This window comes from Lycium ferocissimum, chromosome 9 (assembly GCF_029784015.1).
Source record: "Lycium ferocissimum isolate CSIRO_LF1 chromosome 9, AGI_CSIRO_Lferr_CH_V1, whole genome shotgun sequence".
Taxonomy (NCBI): domain Eukaryota; kingdom Viridiplantae; phylum Streptophyta; class Magnoliopsida; order Solanales; family Solanaceae; genus Lycium; species Lycium ferocissimum.
Window position 1 is genome coordinate 33,127,259 of NC_081350.1, and position 18,093 is coordinate 33,145,351.

At 36.8% G+C, this 18,093-nt stretch overlaps 3 protein-coding genes across 4 annotated transcripts; 1 reads left to right on the forward strand and 2 right to left on the reverse strand.

The window, feature by feature from the left end:
* The first annotated feature begins 643 nt into the window (after positions 1–643).
* On the forward strand, positions 644–7,107 carry LOC132030328 (uncharacterized). Its single transcript, XM_059419912.1, has 6 exons — positions 644–809; positions 2,059–2,330; positions 2,418–3,069; positions 3,153–3,352; positions 4,117–4,361; positions 5,062–7,107. The coding sequence occupies exons 2-6, from the start codon at positions 2,059–2,061 to the stop codon at positions 6,096–6,098; spliced, it is 2,406 nt and encodes an 801-aa protein (XP_059275895.1). The 5' UTR covers positions 644–809; the 3' UTR covers positions 6,099–7,107.
* Positions 7,108–7,562: 455 nt separating this feature from the next.
* LOC132030329 (mediator of RNA polymerase II transcription subunit 32) lies at positions 7,563–17,247 on the reverse strand. 2 transcript variants are annotated; one of them, XM_059419913.1, is made up of 2 exons: positions 16,731–17,247; positions 7,563–8,113 (listed from the first exon to the last, which is right to left on the reverse strand). In XM_059419913.1, the coding sequence occupies exon 1, from the start codon at positions 17,166–17,168 to the stop codon at positions 16,731–16,733; it is 438 nt and encodes a 145-aa protein (XP_059275896.1). In that variant the 5' UTR covers positions 17,169–17,247; the 3' UTR covers positions 7,563–8,113. The 2 variants fall into 2 exon arrangements, with proteins under 2 accessions (XP_059275896.1, XP_059275897.1); XM_059419914.1 differs by having other exon boundaries at positions 7,563–8,204.
* On the reverse strand, positions 13,958–14,688 carry LOC132031823 (uncharacterized). The gene is made up of 2 exons (XM_059421718.1): positions 14,374–14,688; positions 13,958–14,227 (listed from the first exon to the last, which is right to left on the reverse strand). The coding sequence occupies exons 1-2, from the start codon at positions 14,686–14,688 to the stop codon at positions 13,958–13,960; spliced, it is 585 nt and encodes a 194-aa protein (XP_059277701.1).
* Positions 17,248–18,093: the final 846 nt, after the last annotated feature.

The window sequence follows — 18,093 nt, forward strand, 5'->3', positions numbered from 1 at the left end:
TATGGTAGTATAAAATAATGTTATGCAAAGACAAAAAGTATAATTTATAACAATGTTATGCAAAGACAAAAAGTATAATTTATATCGCATGAGGGGGCAAAAATCAATCAAGATGGACTCAAGAATTGAGTCTATTAAGATTAAGTATCTAATAAGAGAAATTTAAAATCATATGAGATGAAATATATCTAATTATATCTAATACTTTATAACTTTCTATCCAAGATCGTTGGAATAACTTGTAGCTTACAAACTAGTTACTACTCGAGATGCTATAACTAATTTAATTTCAATAGGAGTAGCATACTAGGTTTCAGAGTTGGAACTTTAGGTGTTAATTATGTTCAAGCGTGTATAATCATTTTTCATCATCCCGAACCCAAAGACAAATTTTTTAATATTTTATTATATTTAAATATAATATATAGAATATATTTTATACATATAAACTTATTAGGTACGATTATTAATTTTTATAAAAATCATCAATTTTATTAAAAAAAACCTAAAAATCAATTCGATATGTTTGGCCGATTAAGTCGATTTTTTGGAAACCATTGTCACCTGTCTGAGGCTATAACATAAGCCAGAGAGACCAAATGACAGTTCTCGAAACTTGCAAGGGTCAAAAGTGTCAATTACCCTGGAAAAAAAAAAATCACTTCTATTGGGATAAATATATATGGTTCTAATAAAACAATATATAAGCCAACCTAGTTCAGCCGCCTGCGACTCACTTTCCTCCGCCGTACTCAATCGTTGCGCTTCCAGCTTGGCGTCTCTCAATAATATTGGGAGCTTCTTAATAGGTTTCTCTTCCAATTATATACTTGTACTTGTTTTCATTCTATTTTTTTGCTGTTTTTGACTAGTTCTCTCAAAGGTGGATGCTTCAAAATTATATATGTCTACATGTATATCTTTAAAATTCTTACATATATTTTAAGGGAGCCTTGGCATAACACTCATTGCTGCATACGGGACACTTGTGATTTGCACCCTGCGCATAATGGGCCTTAGTGATTATGCATTGAGTTGCCTTTTTCTTTTACCTGCGATAAAGAAGTGGGACTGGTTACATATAAAAAATGTAAAAAATATAAAAAAAATTGATGTCAGCTACTTTCTACTCTAATTTCGCATTGATAAAGAGAGGAATTGAATCATGCAAGAAATTAGGATATAGGGATCAGTGTGGACAAACCCAACTCAAACTTGATTGCATATGTAGATGTAATTTGGATAGTTGATGTAAATTGAAATATAAATTATTTGTATTTGAATCAATTTAGAATCAAAATCTTGTAGTAATCAGCTCCCTTTGTAGTGTTAATAGATTTAAGGATATTTCAGTCATTTTAACAAGAAAAAAGTGCTTACTATTACTTGTTTGCCAAGCACATCAACAGCCTTTTTCCAGCTTCAGCACTTCTATCCAAACGAGTAACTGCTTATTTGATAAAATCAGCTCCAGCACTTGAAAAGTGCTTTCAGCTTAAAAGCTACTTAAATTCAGCTAATCCAAAGGGCTCTATGATGTTCTTTATAATGTTTGGATTGCTGTGATGCTGTTAATGGTTGCTATGTCATGATATTTTTATACTTATGTTGGTATCTTTGACGCTTAAGCGCATGAAGCTTCTTACGCTTCATTGCTATGTTTTAAAATGTTACAACTTTTAGTAATTTTCCACAATTTTTGTAAATAATGCTTATTATTGGCTGTGTGAGACATATGGCTGGTCCAACCCGAAAGGAGGGTTGTGATAGATTGGTAGCAATTGTAAAATAGCCAATAATGGTGTTTTTTCTTAAATACTGAATGAAAAGAGATGGATCAGCCCAGAAGATTTATATAGCCGATTCCAACTAGTTTGAGACTTATCCTCCACCCTCCCTGTTAGGTAAAACACTTGCGTCATGCCCCCACCTCTTTAAACACTAAATGCCATAAGAGTAATCAAAGCTGATTAGTGAATGCTTGCAACCCAACTCATCATGTGTTCACAAGTGTAATCTGTTCTACTTACCCTTATCATTTCTCCTCTATTATTACAGATGGCTAGATGGGATCAAATTCTTTCCCTTCCTGTTCAGAGCCCACCGACTTTGGAATTTTCTTCTGCTGAACTTGTGTGGTCTAAGGTAGAAGGCTATCGCGATAACATAGACAGAGTTGCTCTCATTCCATTTGCTAGAGTAGATGACTTTGTTAGGGGTGAATCTGCTAATAAAGAATGTCCAACAAGATTCCATGTTGAAGCTCGGAGACGTCGGCCTGCGGAGACGACTTACAAGCCTAAAGTTGATGGCATCCTTGAATATATTCTGTAAGCTGTGCTTTTATCTCTTTAGCTTGTTTCAGTTGCTAGTATCTGCCAAAATGCATTTTGTAAAATAACCTTATGATTCTTTAGGTACTGGTGCTCCTTTGGTCCCGATGACCATAGAAAGGGTGGAATCGTTCGACCGAGTAGAACCACATACGTTCCTAAGAAAAAACCTGCTGGTCGACCTAATACAAAGAGGGGGTGCACCTGCCACTTTATTGTCAAACGCTTAATTGCTGAACCATCTGTAGCACTTATCATCTATAACCAAGATAAGCACGTGGATAAGAAAGGATTACCTTGCCATGGCCCACAGGACAAAAAGGCTGCTGGAACACGCGCCATGTATGCTCCATACATATCAGAGGATCTTCGTCTCCGTGTTTTGTCCCTGCTGTATGTTGGAGTGTCCGTGGAAACAATCATGCAGAGACACAATGAATCAGTGGAGAAACAAGGAGGTCCCTGCAACCGAGATGACCTTTTAACTCACAGGTATGTTCGGAGACAAGAGAGGAGCATACGGCGTTCTACTTATGAACTTGACATGGATGATGCAGTCAGCATTAACATGTGGGTCGAAAGTCACCAGAATCAAGTGTTCTTTTATGAGAATTTCTCTGATTCCGAGCCTTTTGTTTTGGGCATTCAAACAGAATGGCAGTTGCAACAACTGATCCGGTTCGGAAATCACGGCCTTCTAGCCTCTGATTCAAAGTTTGGAACTAATAAATTAAAGGTATTTTACTTATATGGTTACCAAGTTTCTAGAAACAACTAATACTTGAAAGCTTACTTTGTCTTTTATGCAAATTCATCCAGTATCCTATTCACAGTCTTGTTGTGTTCAACTCAGACAACAAGGCTATACCGGTGGCATGGATAATAGCACCTAGATGTGCAAGTGGAGATACACTTGGATGGATGAGGGCCCTATATAACAAAGTTCATATGAAAGATCCTAACTGGAAGTTGGCTGGATTCATTGTGGATGATCCTTCAGCTGACGTCATTGCAATCAGGTTGCTTACAATCTTTTGTCCCACATTCATTTGCATGATTAAGTGATAATGTAATTCAATACAAATCAATGACCATGGTTGTTTTCTTTCAAATCAATGACCATGGTTGTTTTCTTTTAAATCAACGTCCATGGTTGTTTTTTTCCTTATTCCTAATGGACGTGGGGTTTTTCTCTTTAGCATGGCAAACTAAGTTGCACCAGTACCATCTAACTTTTGGGTTCAGGGGGAGGCTTTTACTTTATTAGTCTTGGTCCAGGAAATTTATAATGTTAGGCTAGTGGATTGGGATATTAGCAGATGAATGTGCGTAAAATAGGCTGGCAATTTCAATGTTACTTGGATCGTCTGAATGATTTGAACTAATGAAGAACAGTATAAACCAGTGTCTGATTCACGTCTAACCATAATGTTTCTTATTGACAGAAGTGAATTTGAAAAGTCCGTCAGCAATTTATCTGGTCCCTGTTCTACATCTACTGGTTGTGTTCATCCACCAAAGGTTAAATAGTAGCAAATTTTAAATGAATGATGGAATTATTAAGGCATACTTGCTCATTAAGTATTTTGAAGGTTAATCTGAACTTTAGGCATGAGTTTTCCTTTGTGTATTTTCTCAGGCACTCATGAGTTGTGGTTCTGCAAATTATTTTTGGATACTAGATTGTGCAGTTTAAAATTGTGCCTCCTAGTCATTTTCTTCTTTATCTTCTTGATTTTCTTGCATGAATGGTGTATTATATCTTTGTTTGTTTATCACTCAGGGAAGTGTTTCAGTGCTCTGTATTGATATGCTTTTGGCGGGTTCGTCATGCATGGCATAAGAACTTGATTAAGAAATGCTCAGAAATGGAAAACTGTGCTGCAATTGCAAAGAGGCTAGGCCAGACAGTACATCGCATCTGCAAAAAAGATGGAACTGCTGATTTGTTTGAAGAATTTATGGAAGATTTTGTGGATGCTGCAGACTTTTTGGACTATTTCAAGGCCATATGGTACCCGAGACTAGGTTAGGTGTATTATTCAGTAAAACAGATTCCTCTGTGGTTAACAATAGATTTTTATTGGAGTTAGATTGAAGTACCTCTGAAACATGTCTTTTGCTAACTCCCATTTGAGACACTAATAATCTGATTCAGATCCAGGACTAGCATGAACTCAAACTATACTCCCTTTGTCCACACTGTGCAACTCTTGCTTTGGGACATCCTAGATATTTCACACACCTCTAGGAGAAATAAGAGTCTTTCAGAAGTTGTCAATATTTGAATTCTGAAGCATATCATTTACTCCATTATGATATTTTTCCATGATAGATACTTTCTGCACATGCTACAATTAGTAGTTGAATTTTTTTTTTCCTATCTCTATCTTATCATTTTTTAAATTTTCTTCTATTCTTCTAGCACTAATATAATCTGCAAGTGAAATTGATTTTCGTCTGATTAATCAAATTGTAACATATAAAATGGGATAGATAGACTTCTCAGGAAGAACAAAGCGGACAAACAGTTCTCTCTTTATTCCAACTTTAGTAGATATTTCTTTTTGGTGTCCTCACTTACAAAAGGACGTGCTAGCTTAGTATTATTCTACCAAAAAGGCATTTTTCTGCTAGAGTGCTCGAAATCATACTCTTACACTCCCTATTGTATATTAGTTGGGTTCGTCTTTGAGGTTTTTCTTGCTGACAGATTTTGTCTACTCAGGGCTCTGGACTAATGCACTGAGAACTCTTCCTCTTGCCAGCCAGGAGATGTGCTCGGCGATGGAGTACTATCACAACCAAATGAAGCTTAGGTTATTGAATGAGAATGAAAATAGTGTATATCAACGTGCTGATTGGCTTGTAGATAAGCTAGGTACTATAGTGCATTCTTACTTCTGGCTTGATGAGTATTCGGGGAAGGATGATTTTGCACGATACTGGAAGGATGAATGGATGAGTGGCTTAACAGCTTGGCAGAAATCTTTGCAGATTCCTGATTCTGATGTCTTAGTTGAGGGTGAATGTTCAAAAGTTGTTGATCAGGAAGATCGGCATCAAGTGCATGTTGTTCGGAATCCAGCTTCTTCCGAGTATGCACTTTGTGATTGTGATTGGGCAAAAATGGGAAACTTATGTGAGCATATTCTCAAAAGCATGAAATATCTACGTGACAAAGGGTCTATTACTCCATCCGTCAGTATGTTCCAATATATGCAGGCTCTGGTTGATATGTTACACTGCCCGCCTCATGATTCTTTGATTCGTGATCATGCACTTTCTCTAGCTGTCTGGGTGCAGAAACAGTTGAATGCTCAACTTGGTCCTGGAAGTGGCCAGTCGAAGCGACAAGCTCTTCAGCTGACTGCTACTACACCTGGTGTGGTAAATGCGATCAATAGAACAGACACATTAGCCAATGTGGTAGATGATCTGGCTGAGCTCCGGCATTCAAGTTTTACCGCAGATAATTTGAGTGGTGGCCAGATTGATCGTGTAGCTACTGAAAATGGCACTTGTGTAGATATAGGACATACTGTGGAAAATCCTTCTGTTGAGATGCAAACCAGCCCATTATCCATATCCGCTTGTGCGACTCAATTGTTTTCTCTTGATGGGGTCACATCAGCTGATGTGTTTGCTGAGAATGGAGGTGTCATGATAGGTGAGGAGCTGGATACGTTGAAGAATCTTCCTTCTGCAGACACATCATTTGCAAATTTAAACGGTTTTGAAGATGATGTCTTGAACAAAGCTTGATTGTGCAACAATGGTGGATGAGCAACCACAGCCTCTCTCTGTAGCTCCAGCTGAGAAGTCTCTAGATCAATGCTTGAAGAACCAGCAGAATGATGTCTGTAGAAACTCCATGGAGCCAGACATTAGTCCCAGGTTACAGAATGTTGATACAGAATCGATAGTGCAATTTCATCCATAACCGAGGCAGTATAATCCTCTCTGGTGAATATGGCTGAAGCCTCTGAAGTTGAAAAACGCATGAGGATAGATTCCGTTGATGAAAATGCTGGCATGACTAGTGGCCTAACCGCTTAAAGATGTCAAATGTTGGTCTTGGGGCTCTCTGTAACCCCCCATTCACATCAAAGTCGGTTGATCAAGAGCTGATTGAAAAACTTTAAGCCTCCGAAGGAATTGAAGAAAATGGGAAGAATGTGTTTTGACAAATGGCAACGCAACGTATGCAGGAACAATGACCAGAATTCTGCCAGCGGAGTCCTAGTAGAAGGTATAACTACTGAGCTGTTTTATCTTCTCAAGAACAGTAGGGCAGCTGACGACCCTCCACCCATTGTAGCAACCTTTTGTGGAGCTTGGGACAGATTGAACATCTTGTGATTAAGTGCCTTGCTTTCTTAGATCACAATAGCCTGATTTTGCTAAAACTGATTTCACTAGTGAAGTGAATAGGGAGCAACTTCGAAAAGGCACAAGGGTGTAGCAAAGAGTTTGTTTGAGGCTGCTGCTCATGGTCTATTGCTTATAGGATTGGTTACTGACTTACAAATATAAAGTGCTTGTGCCGTTCATGGTGCCTACTCGCCTATACTGGCCATTGTTGTCGGCCTTGCTTGCTTCACCACCTTGTATATCCAGATGAAAGCAACTAAATGTGAGAATTATTTTGAATCTTTGATAAAGTGTGTATATTTCTGTGGAATTTATCTTAGGCATTGTACATTGCCTCTTAAACACCTCTCACCTTTGGTCTGGGCATAAAATCTATGAAAATAAAATGTGTATATTGTTATCTCGCTCTAACACATCAAGCTTTATATAATTAGTCTCCGCTTGTCATCTAGATGAAGCTCATGCTTAACTGTCTGATGATTTATCTATTTTCTCCCTCTTTCAAACCCTCAATAACATCGATTTGTATTTGTAATAATTTGCTTCATTATTAGAAAGAAGATTTTCCAAAATTCCAAGTGCCAATTTCAATTTCATAATTGGAATTAAGAGGCTTTACTAATAGAATTTTATTATGAAGACAATTATATCATGTTGTATAAAAGAAATACGCCTTGTGGCACCAAAGCATTTGTTAAAAATTGGAACTTCCTTGGAATCGAGACGTCGTAAGCTAAAGCGTCTTATTAATACCGCTACACTCAAAAGCGTGAGAGTCTCCAAAGACGACTCACTGAGTTCATCAGAGTTAACACAATTACCTAACAAGACACTTTGCAATACCTCGGAGATACATTTCTTTACGAAAGGCAATTAAAATCCTCTAAGATATCATCATTATGAATATACAAAAATCAAGAACACCTACACCAAACAATAACTTTGAGCCTTCTGAAACAACGATATAAAATACCATTCGTGTAACTAACTTTAAAAGCGTAAATACTTGAAAACATAGTAAGTTAGTAATGCATGGCAAACACATGAAACCGCCTGTTTGTACATGTTGTATGATTACACATAGATGGATGTGGAGATCTGAATAACACAGAGTGAGGTAGCTCATACTGCGATAAAAGTAAATCTCTGAGCCTCGAAAATACTAACATAAACTCACCAGATCTTCTCATAAGATGGGGAGGGAGGGAGAGGGGTAGAGGTGTTTGTGAAATATCATTCCCAAGCATTTCTTCTACAGCGTTACAACAGGCCTAAATATCATTCCCAAGCATTTCTTCTACAGCGTTACAACAGGACTAGATACATCAAACATACAACTTTAGCGGCTTACTGAGGCACAGAAAATTTTCTGTTTGTCCCTGCTGATCACCAGACTTCACAACTACCTGAAAACAGTCACAATTAACCGCTGTCCTTTGTTTTACAGTAACGAGCATAGAATGCAAAGCAATCGTGTTTTTGCTAGTTTCCATTCGTCTGTCAGAAGTGTTGGGTCAAAATTGGCTTAATCAGTAAAGATATTACATAATTGCTGCAGAAAATAGTGCTTATTCAGAGTAATTCATTCTGATGGAAGATAACATATTATGCTACCAAAAGCGGTTCTGTTAGCAGATTCTGCTACTTTTCTATCAACCAGGAGTTGATACAAGACCAGCCAACCAACAAATCACCAAATATAAGACAATAAGTCCAATTATTCTGAAGTAGTCAATCTATCAACAGGTCTGGTATTTCTCAAAAATTATTTATGCTTGAGCATCATTACAATGTTGCAAGGTTTCAGGTAGTAAGGAAGTTCTTTTGAATTAACAAAGCTTGCTCAGAGTAACATATATCAATACAATTAAAAGCCCAAAAAGTCCGATCTCCAATCTAGAAAACTTTATTTTTCTTACCTAAGGATGGTTACCACTAAGCAATGGTAGTACGTTACCTCAACCCTGTATCATGCAATACACGTCACCACCAAATTAGGCCACTATAATCACTTGCATTGGCATGTGTTACCGGTTAGTTTGACGCCATGAGACCTCAAAATATATAGAGCTTGTTTGGATGGGCTTATGGCTTGACTTATAAGCTAAAAGCAATAAGTTAGGAATTCTAACTTATGGCTTTTTGGTTATTTTTGTTATTTGGCTTAAAAACAAGTGCTTAAAAGCACTTTTTTATTTTACCCAAACACTACAAAAGTGCTTAAAAGTTATTTTGGCTCATAATATACAAATTTCTTTTGTGAAATATAATACTCAACTTTGTTTAATTTTGTAAGACGGTGTTTGATTGAGAACAAAATCGAAGAAGGAAAGAAAGACTTTTGACTAATAAGCTAAACATTAAGTATAATATATCTAAAGTAGATAATCATTAGGTCTACAAAATACCATGTCTCACTCCAATAAGAGCATGTAATCAAGGGCAAAATGGAATGTTAAAATTAAAGAATTTGCAAATATATAAAGGGTCAATCCTTTCTCGGCAAACTAAAAATAAAAGAGTGACATATAATATGGAATTTGTTATAAAATAAAGACTATAAAATAAATACACGGGAGAAATATATAAAGAGAGAGAGAGTAAGATTGTGTATTGCTTATGTTCTATGTTACAAAACATATGGCCTCATATATATAGAAGTAAAAATCCTAGATGGCCAAGTAATTAGAGGACACGTAGTGGCCAAGATTTTTGGTGACTAAACATCCTTGATGGCAAAGTATAGGAGGAAACCTAGTGGCCAAAAATTTTGATGACTAAGAAATAAACTTGCTCTCCAAGATAGTCTTGATATCCAAGCATTAATCTATAAACTTGGTGGCCACTTTTACATGGTGACATCTAATATATAAACTTGGTAGCCACTTTCACTTGGTGGACATCCACCAATAATATATTTACAACACTCCCTCTTGGATGTCCATTAATAGATGGTGTGCCTCGTTAAAACCTTATTAGGAAAAATCCTGTGGGAAAAAGTCCTAATGAAGGAAAAAGAGTGCACATATCTAGTAATACGCTTTGAGAGCTGCCTCATTAAAAACCTTACCAAGAAAACCCACTGGGACAAAACCTTGATTAAGGGAAAAAGAGTACATCACGTATTTCACTCCCCCTGACAAGGACCAAAATTCAGATGTCGGAGTCTTCGCATTCCAATCTTAAATATCATCTTCTCAAGAGTTGATGTTGGCAAAGATTTGGTGAACAAATCTGCAGGATTGTCACTGAAACGAATTTGTTGCACATCAATATCATCATTTTTCTGGAGATCATGTGTGAAAAATAACTTTGATGAAATGTGCTTGGTTCTATCTCCTTTTATGAAACCTCCCTTTAATTGAGCTATGCGTACGCATTATCTTCATATAATGTTGTGGGTATTTTTGTATCACACTTCAAGCCACATCTTTCTCGATGAAATGTATCACCGATCTCAACCACACACATTCTCTACTTGATTCATGAATAGGGATTATCTCGGCATGATTTGAAGAAGTGACAACGTAATGGTACTTTGTAGATCGCCATGATATAAACGAGCTCGCAAAACGGATAGCTTTGTTGAGATCGAGCTTTATGTGGATCAGATAAATAACTGCAACGTCGACCTAGAAATATCATAGGAGAAGAAAGCATTACTTTCCGCTCTCCGTCTTTAAACTCAGAAATATCATCATAAGTGAATAAGTGAGTGAGATTGGATTCTTCGATTGAATAAATCCCGCTAGCCGTTATAAATCCCAAGATCCATGAAGGACATGGGCGTATGCGCAGCTAACGACGCAACAAGATACATACTACCTTTGTTAGTATAAAACGGACCCGTATCACTAGTTCCCTTCAAATATCGCAATATATGCTTAACTCCGTTCCAATGTCTTCGTGTAGGGGAAGAGCTATATCTTGCTAGCAAATTAACAGAGAATGCTATGTCAGGTCTTGTAGCATTGGCAAGATACATAAGTGCACCAATTGCACTAAGATATGGTACTTCAGGACCATGAAGCTCTTCATTTTGTTCCTGAGGTCGGAATGGAGCTTTACTCACTTCAAGTAAGCGAACAACATTTGGAGTACTTAAAGGATGCGCATTGTCCATGTAAAATCGTTTTAAAACTTTTCGGTATAAACGCATTGATGGATAAAGATCCCGTCTGCTAAATGTTCAACATAACGCAAACCAAGACAAAGTTTTGTTTTTCCGGGATCTTTCATCTCAAATTCTTTCTTTAAATATCAATCGCCTTTTGGAGCTCTTACACGGTTCCATTAGGTTATGTCATCAACATAAACAGCGAAGTATAACGAACTACGATTTTGTTTTCTTAATAAAAACGCATGGACAAATGGCATCATTTATATACTTTCATTTACCAAGTACTCGGCGAGGCGATTGTACCACATGCGCCCTGATTGTTTTAGACCATACAACGATCTTTCTAATCTGATTGAATACAACTCCCGAGACTTTGAACTAATTGCTTCAGGCATTTTAAATCCTTCAGGAATTTTCATATAGATTTCATTATCAAGTGAACCATAAAGGTAAGCTGTGACCACATCCATCAGATGTATTTCAAGGTTTTCATGTATGCAATTTAAGCGATGAGATATTGAAATGTTATGTCATCCATAACGGGTGAATATGTTTCTTCATAGTCGATACGGGTCTTTCAGAGAATCCGTAACAAAGGCGTGCCTTGTATCTCACAATTTCATTTTTCTCATTCCTTTTCCGCACAAAGACCCATTTATGGCCAACTCGGTTTTACACCATTAGGCGTTTGGACTACCTAGGTCCAAAACCTCACGTCCGGCAAGTGAATTTAATTTGGATTGAACTGCCTCTTTGCCATTTTGGTCGAATCATATCTTCGTTGACATTCTTCGACGGATTGGGTTCCTGATCCTCAATGTCTTTCATAATATTCAATGCAACATTATATGCAAAAACATTATCCACCATAATCTTTGATCGATTCAAATCTATCCCATCACCAGAAGAACTCAATGATAGTTCTTTACTCACTTGAGTCTCGGGTTCCCTAATATCTTCAGGAGTATCAGGATTAATCAGATTTTGAATATCTTCATGATATTCTTTCATAGTGTCATTCTGATCATTTTTCTTGTTTCTTTTCCTAGGATTTTTATCCTTAGAACCCGATGCCTACCACGCTTTAGGCGTGTATGGGATTCGTAGGCTATGACAGTAGATTGTCCTTTGGGACATCAATTCAAATAGGCACATTCTCACCTATGGGATATGTGACTTAGTTATCCTTTTCAAATCAGTAAATGCGTCTGGCATTTGATTTGCTATTTTTTTGCAAGTGAATGATCTCCTGGATCTTTTGTTCACATATAGGGGCATCTGGATCAAAATGAGATAATGATGAAACTCCTCACGCAATTTCTCTTTTGATTTCTTTTCTCTCTCCCCCTAATTGTGGAAAATTTGTTTTATCAAATTGACAATCTGCAAATCGGGCAGTGAATAAATCTCCCGTCAATCGCTCAAGATAGCGAATAATAGAGGGGTGATTCAAACCTAACATATATTCCTAACCTTCTTTGGGGGCCCATCTTAGTGCGCGTGGTGGTGAAAGCAAAGACATATACGAAACGACAAAGATTCGGAGATGAGCAATATTTGGTTCATGACCAAGTACTAATTGTGACGGGGAGTATTTATTATAATGAGTCGATGCAGAGACGAATAAGAGATCTTGCGTGTAAGATAGCATGACCCCCAGACGGTAGAAATGGCAACCGTGTTTCATAAGTAGTGGTCTTGCTATCAATTGTAGTCGTTTAATAAATGACTCGGCAAGGCCATTTTAGGTATGAACATGAGCTACAGGGATGCTCGACTTTTATCCCAAAGACAAACAATAATCATCAAAACATTGAGACGTAAAATTCTCTCAAAGATTATCGAGGCGTATAGCCTTAATGGGATAATCCGAAAATGTGCCATTAAGCATATTATTTATGCCAATAATTTCGCAAACGCCGGAGTTGCCAAGACGATAGGAGGCACACATGAGACCATCTTGAAGATGCGTCTATTAGTGACCATAAAATATACGAATAACCCACAAGGTGGTTGATTAGGTCCACATATATCCCCATGCATACGCTCTAGAAGTGCGGGGATTCGATGTCAACTTTTTCATTGGAGATGGCTTAGCTATCAATATACCACGATAACAGCAGACATGAAAATTCACCACTTTCAAGAATCTTCGGGTTCTTAAGTGGATGCCTTTGAATTTTCAATAATTCATCTCCATCATTATTGATCCCGGAAGTGACCTATTCGGTCATGCCAAAGCACAAAAGTATTTGAATCATTAAACTTCTAGTTTACGATCGAGTGTGCTTCAATTGTATTAATTTCTGCATAATACAGACCAGAAGACAAAGCTGGTAATTTCTCCAAAACATATTTCTCTAGCTTTGGAGACATTCTTTGTAATGGCAAGATATTCAACATTTATTTCGTTTAATGTCTCAACGTGATACCCATTACGGCGGATATCTTTGAAACTTAACAAGAGTTTCTTGGGGATTTAGAAGAAATAATGCATCTTCTTATACAAGTTTAGTCCCCTTAAAAATATAGTAGCTCTTCCTGAGCCTTCATTAATTTAGTGCCGAAGCGTATTAATATTTCCCACTTTTCCTACGCAAGTGAGAAAAGTATTTCTCATCTTTGAATATGGCATGCGTTGTTCACCTATCAATCACACAAATATCTTCATGATTGGTCATTGATCCAAATAATATTTGAGGATTTTCCATATATTCTTCAAAATGAAAGAATAGACAAAGTAAACATTGAAGTAGATAATATTATTAAACAAAGCATTACACAAACTTTATTTACATAACTATAGAAACATAACTATATTAGCTGATACAAACAACATGGATGAAAATATCTAAGTTATTATAGATCCATCACCGATCAGATGATCGATTTTCCCTTCAGGGTGTTCAAAGAAATCTGCCACATCTAGATGCATGGGCTCAACATTATCTTCAGAAATAAAATTTGCTTCGGCATTCTTTTCTGCCTTTTTGAGGGAGGCTTGATACAACTCAACTAGGTGCTTTGGCACGTACGACAGTACGTGACCGCGTCCCCTTTCCTCCACATCGGAAGCATTTATTTTCTGAATTTTTCTTTTGCACAACTTCATGCTTTTTCATCCTTCCTTTTACACGTCATGGTGAAGGGTATTATTTGGTGCAAGACGAGAATCATGATTAAAATTTCTTCCTCGACCACGGCCATGACCACGACTGGGGCCACGACCTCTTCCACGCCTAGAATGGCGAAAATTTGCCTCATTCACTTCAGGGAATGGGGCAGTACCAGTAGGTCGGCTTTCATGATTTTTCATTAATAATTCATTATGTTGTTCAGCCACTAGAAGATGTGAGATTAGATCAGAATATTTCTTGAACTTCATCTCTCGATATTGCTGCTGCAGGAGCATACTCGAGGCAGGAAAAGTGGAGAATGTTTTCTCCAAAGATATCATGATCGTGATATTTTCACCACATAATTTCAATGAGAAATAATTTTAAACATGAAAGAATTATACGCCCAAATAGATTTAAAATCTTGTACCCTCAGATAGATCCAACCAAAACGTGCTTGTGGAAGTACAAACATCTTCAGGTGGTCATATCTATCTTTTAAATTATTCCACAGCATAAGAGGATCTTTAACAGTGAGATATTCCATTTTCAAGCTCTCATCAAGGTGATGGCGAAGGAATATCATTGCCTTGGCACGGTCTTGATTCGATGCCTGATTTTCATCTTTGATGGTGTCTGCCAGACCCATCGCATCAAGATGAATTTCGGCATCAAGAACCCAAGACAGGTAGCTTTTGCCAGATATATCTAAGGCAACAAATTCACGTTTAGAAAGATTTGTCATTAATTAAGAAAAAGAAATTCAATACCTTCGGGGCTTTCAAAGTATTTGCTCGAGATGGTAGAGTCTCGTGCTGATAACGTGTTATAAAATAAAGACTATAAAATAAATACACGGGAGAAATATATAAAGAGAGAGAGAGTAAGATTGTGTATTGCTTATGTTCTATGTTACAAAACATATGGCCTCATATTTATAGAAGTAAAAATCCTAGATGGCCAAGTAATTAGAGGACACGTAGTGGCCAAGATTTTTGGTGACTAAACATCCTTGATGGCAAAGTATAGGAGGAAACCCGTGGCCAAAAACTTTGATGACTAAGAAATAAACTTGCTCTCCAAGATAGTCTTGATATCCAAGCATTAATCTATATAAACTTGGTGGCCACTTTTGTCCGCTGACGATTGAAGTGACATCTAATATATAAACTTGGTCCCAAATACTTTCACTGGTGGACATCCACCAATAATATATTTACAACAGAATTGAAGAAGTAAAGAATTACTATGAACACTAAATATAATAAATAGTATTATATGAGTACCACTTGAAGTCCCAAATAAACACGTAAAATTTCAAAGACTAGACCTTTAAAAGACTTTTAACTATGGAGTCCTTTTACCAATTAGCACAATTTGTCCTTTCCGATGGGTCTCACTAGAAGTCCCTTTAATAGAGTAGGAAAACTTTCCATAACTACTTGTTGAAATAAATGAAGTCCTAATAATGTATAACCCTAATATCTTTCACAAGCCGCATAAGGAATTAATCGCACTAGCAAGTTACTTTAGAGTAGCTCCAAAACTTTTGTAATTAATTGTTTTGATAAGTATAGCTTTCATTCATTACTTATTGAAGTAACGGAAACTCTGGTAACCGTAGCCACCTTTCACAAGCGATAAAAAGATTATTATAATTTACAAGAAGAGAGCATAAGATATTGCAAACAGGAAGACATTCGAAAGTCAGTTAAGACTGAAAAGCTGTTGCCAATTTTTTTTAGATAAATCAAAAGAATTCATTAATAGTTTAATACTATACCAACTACCAAGATGGTGTCATCTTTAAAAAGTGTGTTGTCAGCATATACACAAATGTGTGTATCATGCCAAAGGCAGGGGGAGAAGGAGCATATGTATTTCTTGCTTACTCTTTTTCATATGAGCAACATGATGAAAAGTTCAACCTGTCTACCCTCCCACATTTTATAAGTTGACGATTCCCTATCTACCCTCCCACATTTTATAATTTGACGATTCAAGTTCAACGTCCTTCCCCTAATTTCCTTTCTTGTTAGACATCCACATAAGGACTCACAGACTACCTTAAATACATGAAAAGATGACCATGTTCTTTTGCCAAAAAACAGACAATTGAAGCAATTTAGAAAGCATGACAGGTCTTATATCTTGCTGATTGAAAGGGAAGGAAAAAGAACCTCAATCATCATGAATCAATCAAACCAAACATCTTAAGGAAGTTAAGCCCATAGGGAAATCTGAGACAGAAACTGCTGAAGCAAATCGTTACTATGAGGCAAAATGTGGAATTGTAAGCACTTATGAGTAAAATGTATATTATGTAATAGCATCTCTTTGTAGAAATCAGTTTCAGTTCCAAGGGGACATTCTAGCACTTGCTTGCTTCATCAAGTCTAGGAAACAGCTCTTTTTTTTTTTTTTTTTTTTTGTTGTGATCAAGTAAATATATTCTCATTCCAAAACAAGGCCAAACTGGCCATATATAAGGGGTATACCAAAAGGTAAATAATCTACAAGGAGATATCATTCTCTACAAACTCCACCCAATCATCTATACAACAAGGAACTTTCTGTGTGCACCAAAAGAAATAAGGGAACGGAGACTACTCCTCAACTAAGAAACTCAACTCTACTCCTTCAAAAGCTCTCCTATTCTCTCTCCAAACAATACACATTAACACAGGTAAATATACTAACAGCTCATTGAATAATACAAATTTGTTCCCACATTATTTAACATAGCCAACGAAATCAAAGAGAAGTTTCAGCAAAATTTGAGTATACCTACTGAGCTGCATCTTCAGAAAATCTGGCATCAAATGGAGCAGAAGGATTCGGATGTGCTGAAGCACTACTCGATCCAGAACCATGTTGCAGTTCTATCACTAACCATCTAACAGCTTTACTCATCTGCTCCAACCTAACAGCACTAATGGGTTGAAGGCCACTTGCAGCTGATTGCCCAGGCTTCCCTGAAACAGTGCCCGTAGCCTCATCCACAAGACACTCGGAACCTATTCTTTGCTTAACTGACTCCACAAACTCCTCTGCCTGATCACAAGCAACCCTGAACAACTCCCATCGCTGCTTAAAGTTTTGTAATGCAGCATCAGTTGCTGCTGTTTTCTGACCATTTGAATTCTCCTTTGATTCAAGTGCAGCAGCTGCTGCTGCAACATACTCTTGATATGCACTGTTCAGTGCATCTACAATACTATCCATCAAAGCCCCTCGAAGCGCTAACTGATCACTAACCTCTGTAATGTTCCACAATAAGGAAAGAATAAAGCAGCAAAACAATCATTAAAAATTTGTATCTTTGTAAACCCGTTAAAGAGTTTTGTCAAGAATAACAAAACATATAACATACGTTGCACCACAGCTTTGGGTTGATCATCCTAATGAAACAATGATAAATCAAAGGCTACAAAAGTTAAAGCAAGCCAATGCATTGATGCAAATGGATATGGTAAGGCTAAGGAGATCACATATCATATAGAATGTGAAAAAATAATACAAAACAAAAAGTCTAACAGCTTAAATAAACGATAGCGGAAATCATAGACCCCGAACTAATCTCAGAGCTTCTGTAATGAACTGAACTGACAACAACCAAAAATTTAGCAGTATGACAACACACTGCATACATAATGCAAGAACACACAGTTTAACAAGACAAATTTGGAAAGTATTAAAATGAGACCTAAATTTAGTACCCTTTTTACTATAATTGAAAAACTAGCATATATGTTCCAAAAGAACAATTTTTGCTATTAAATTCTGCATATAAACAAAAACCCAAGAATGAATCAACTGAAATGAACAAATGTCTTTGATATGTTGAAAAATAATCAAATAAATGGGACAAATTTTCAAGTAAAATTGATCATTAAGCAAATAAAAAGAAGAAACCATTGATTAGGGTTTGTTGTGCTTACTTGACTGAAAGGCTGTTAATGGGTTTCAACCTTCTCCTACTGTTTAGCTATTTCTGTGTCTTTCGTTGGTTTTTCGAATAATTACGTATTGCTCCCCAGTACTTTTCATCTGCAACACAAAACTGTCCTATAGTTTCGAATCTTGTTGCTTCCTCAAATTGTTCTTCTTCTCTTTTCTCTTAAATGAAATTATTATTTTTGAAACTACA

Excerpts from the sequence above, each read along its gene's own strand:
- LOC132030328 (XM_059419912.1), top strand. The coding sequence starts at position 2,059 with ATGGCTAGATGGGATCAAATTCTTTCCCTTCCTGTTCAGAGCCCACCG. Across the intron at positions 3,353-4,116 it reads GCTGACGTCATTGCAATCAG|GGAAGTGTTTCAGTGCTCTG; the intron begins GTTGCTTACAAT and ends TTTATCACTCAG. Across the intron at positions 4,362-5,061 it reads CATATGGTACCCGAGACTAG|GGCTCTGGACTAATGCACTG; the intron begins GTTAGGTGTATT and ends TTGTCTACTCAG.
- LOC132031823 (XM_059421718.1), bottom strand. The coding sequence starts at position 14,688 with ATGACAAATCTTTCTAAACGTGAATTTGTTGCCTTAGATATATCTGGC. Across the intron at positions 14,228-14,373 it reads TTGGTTGGATCTATCTGAGG|CAGCAATATCGAGAGATGAA; the intron begins GTACAAGATTTT and ends ATGCTCCTGCAG.
- LOC132030329 (XM_059419913.1), bottom strand. The coding sequence starts at position 17,168 with ATGGATAGTATTGTAGATGCACTGAACAGTGCATATCAAGAGTATGTT.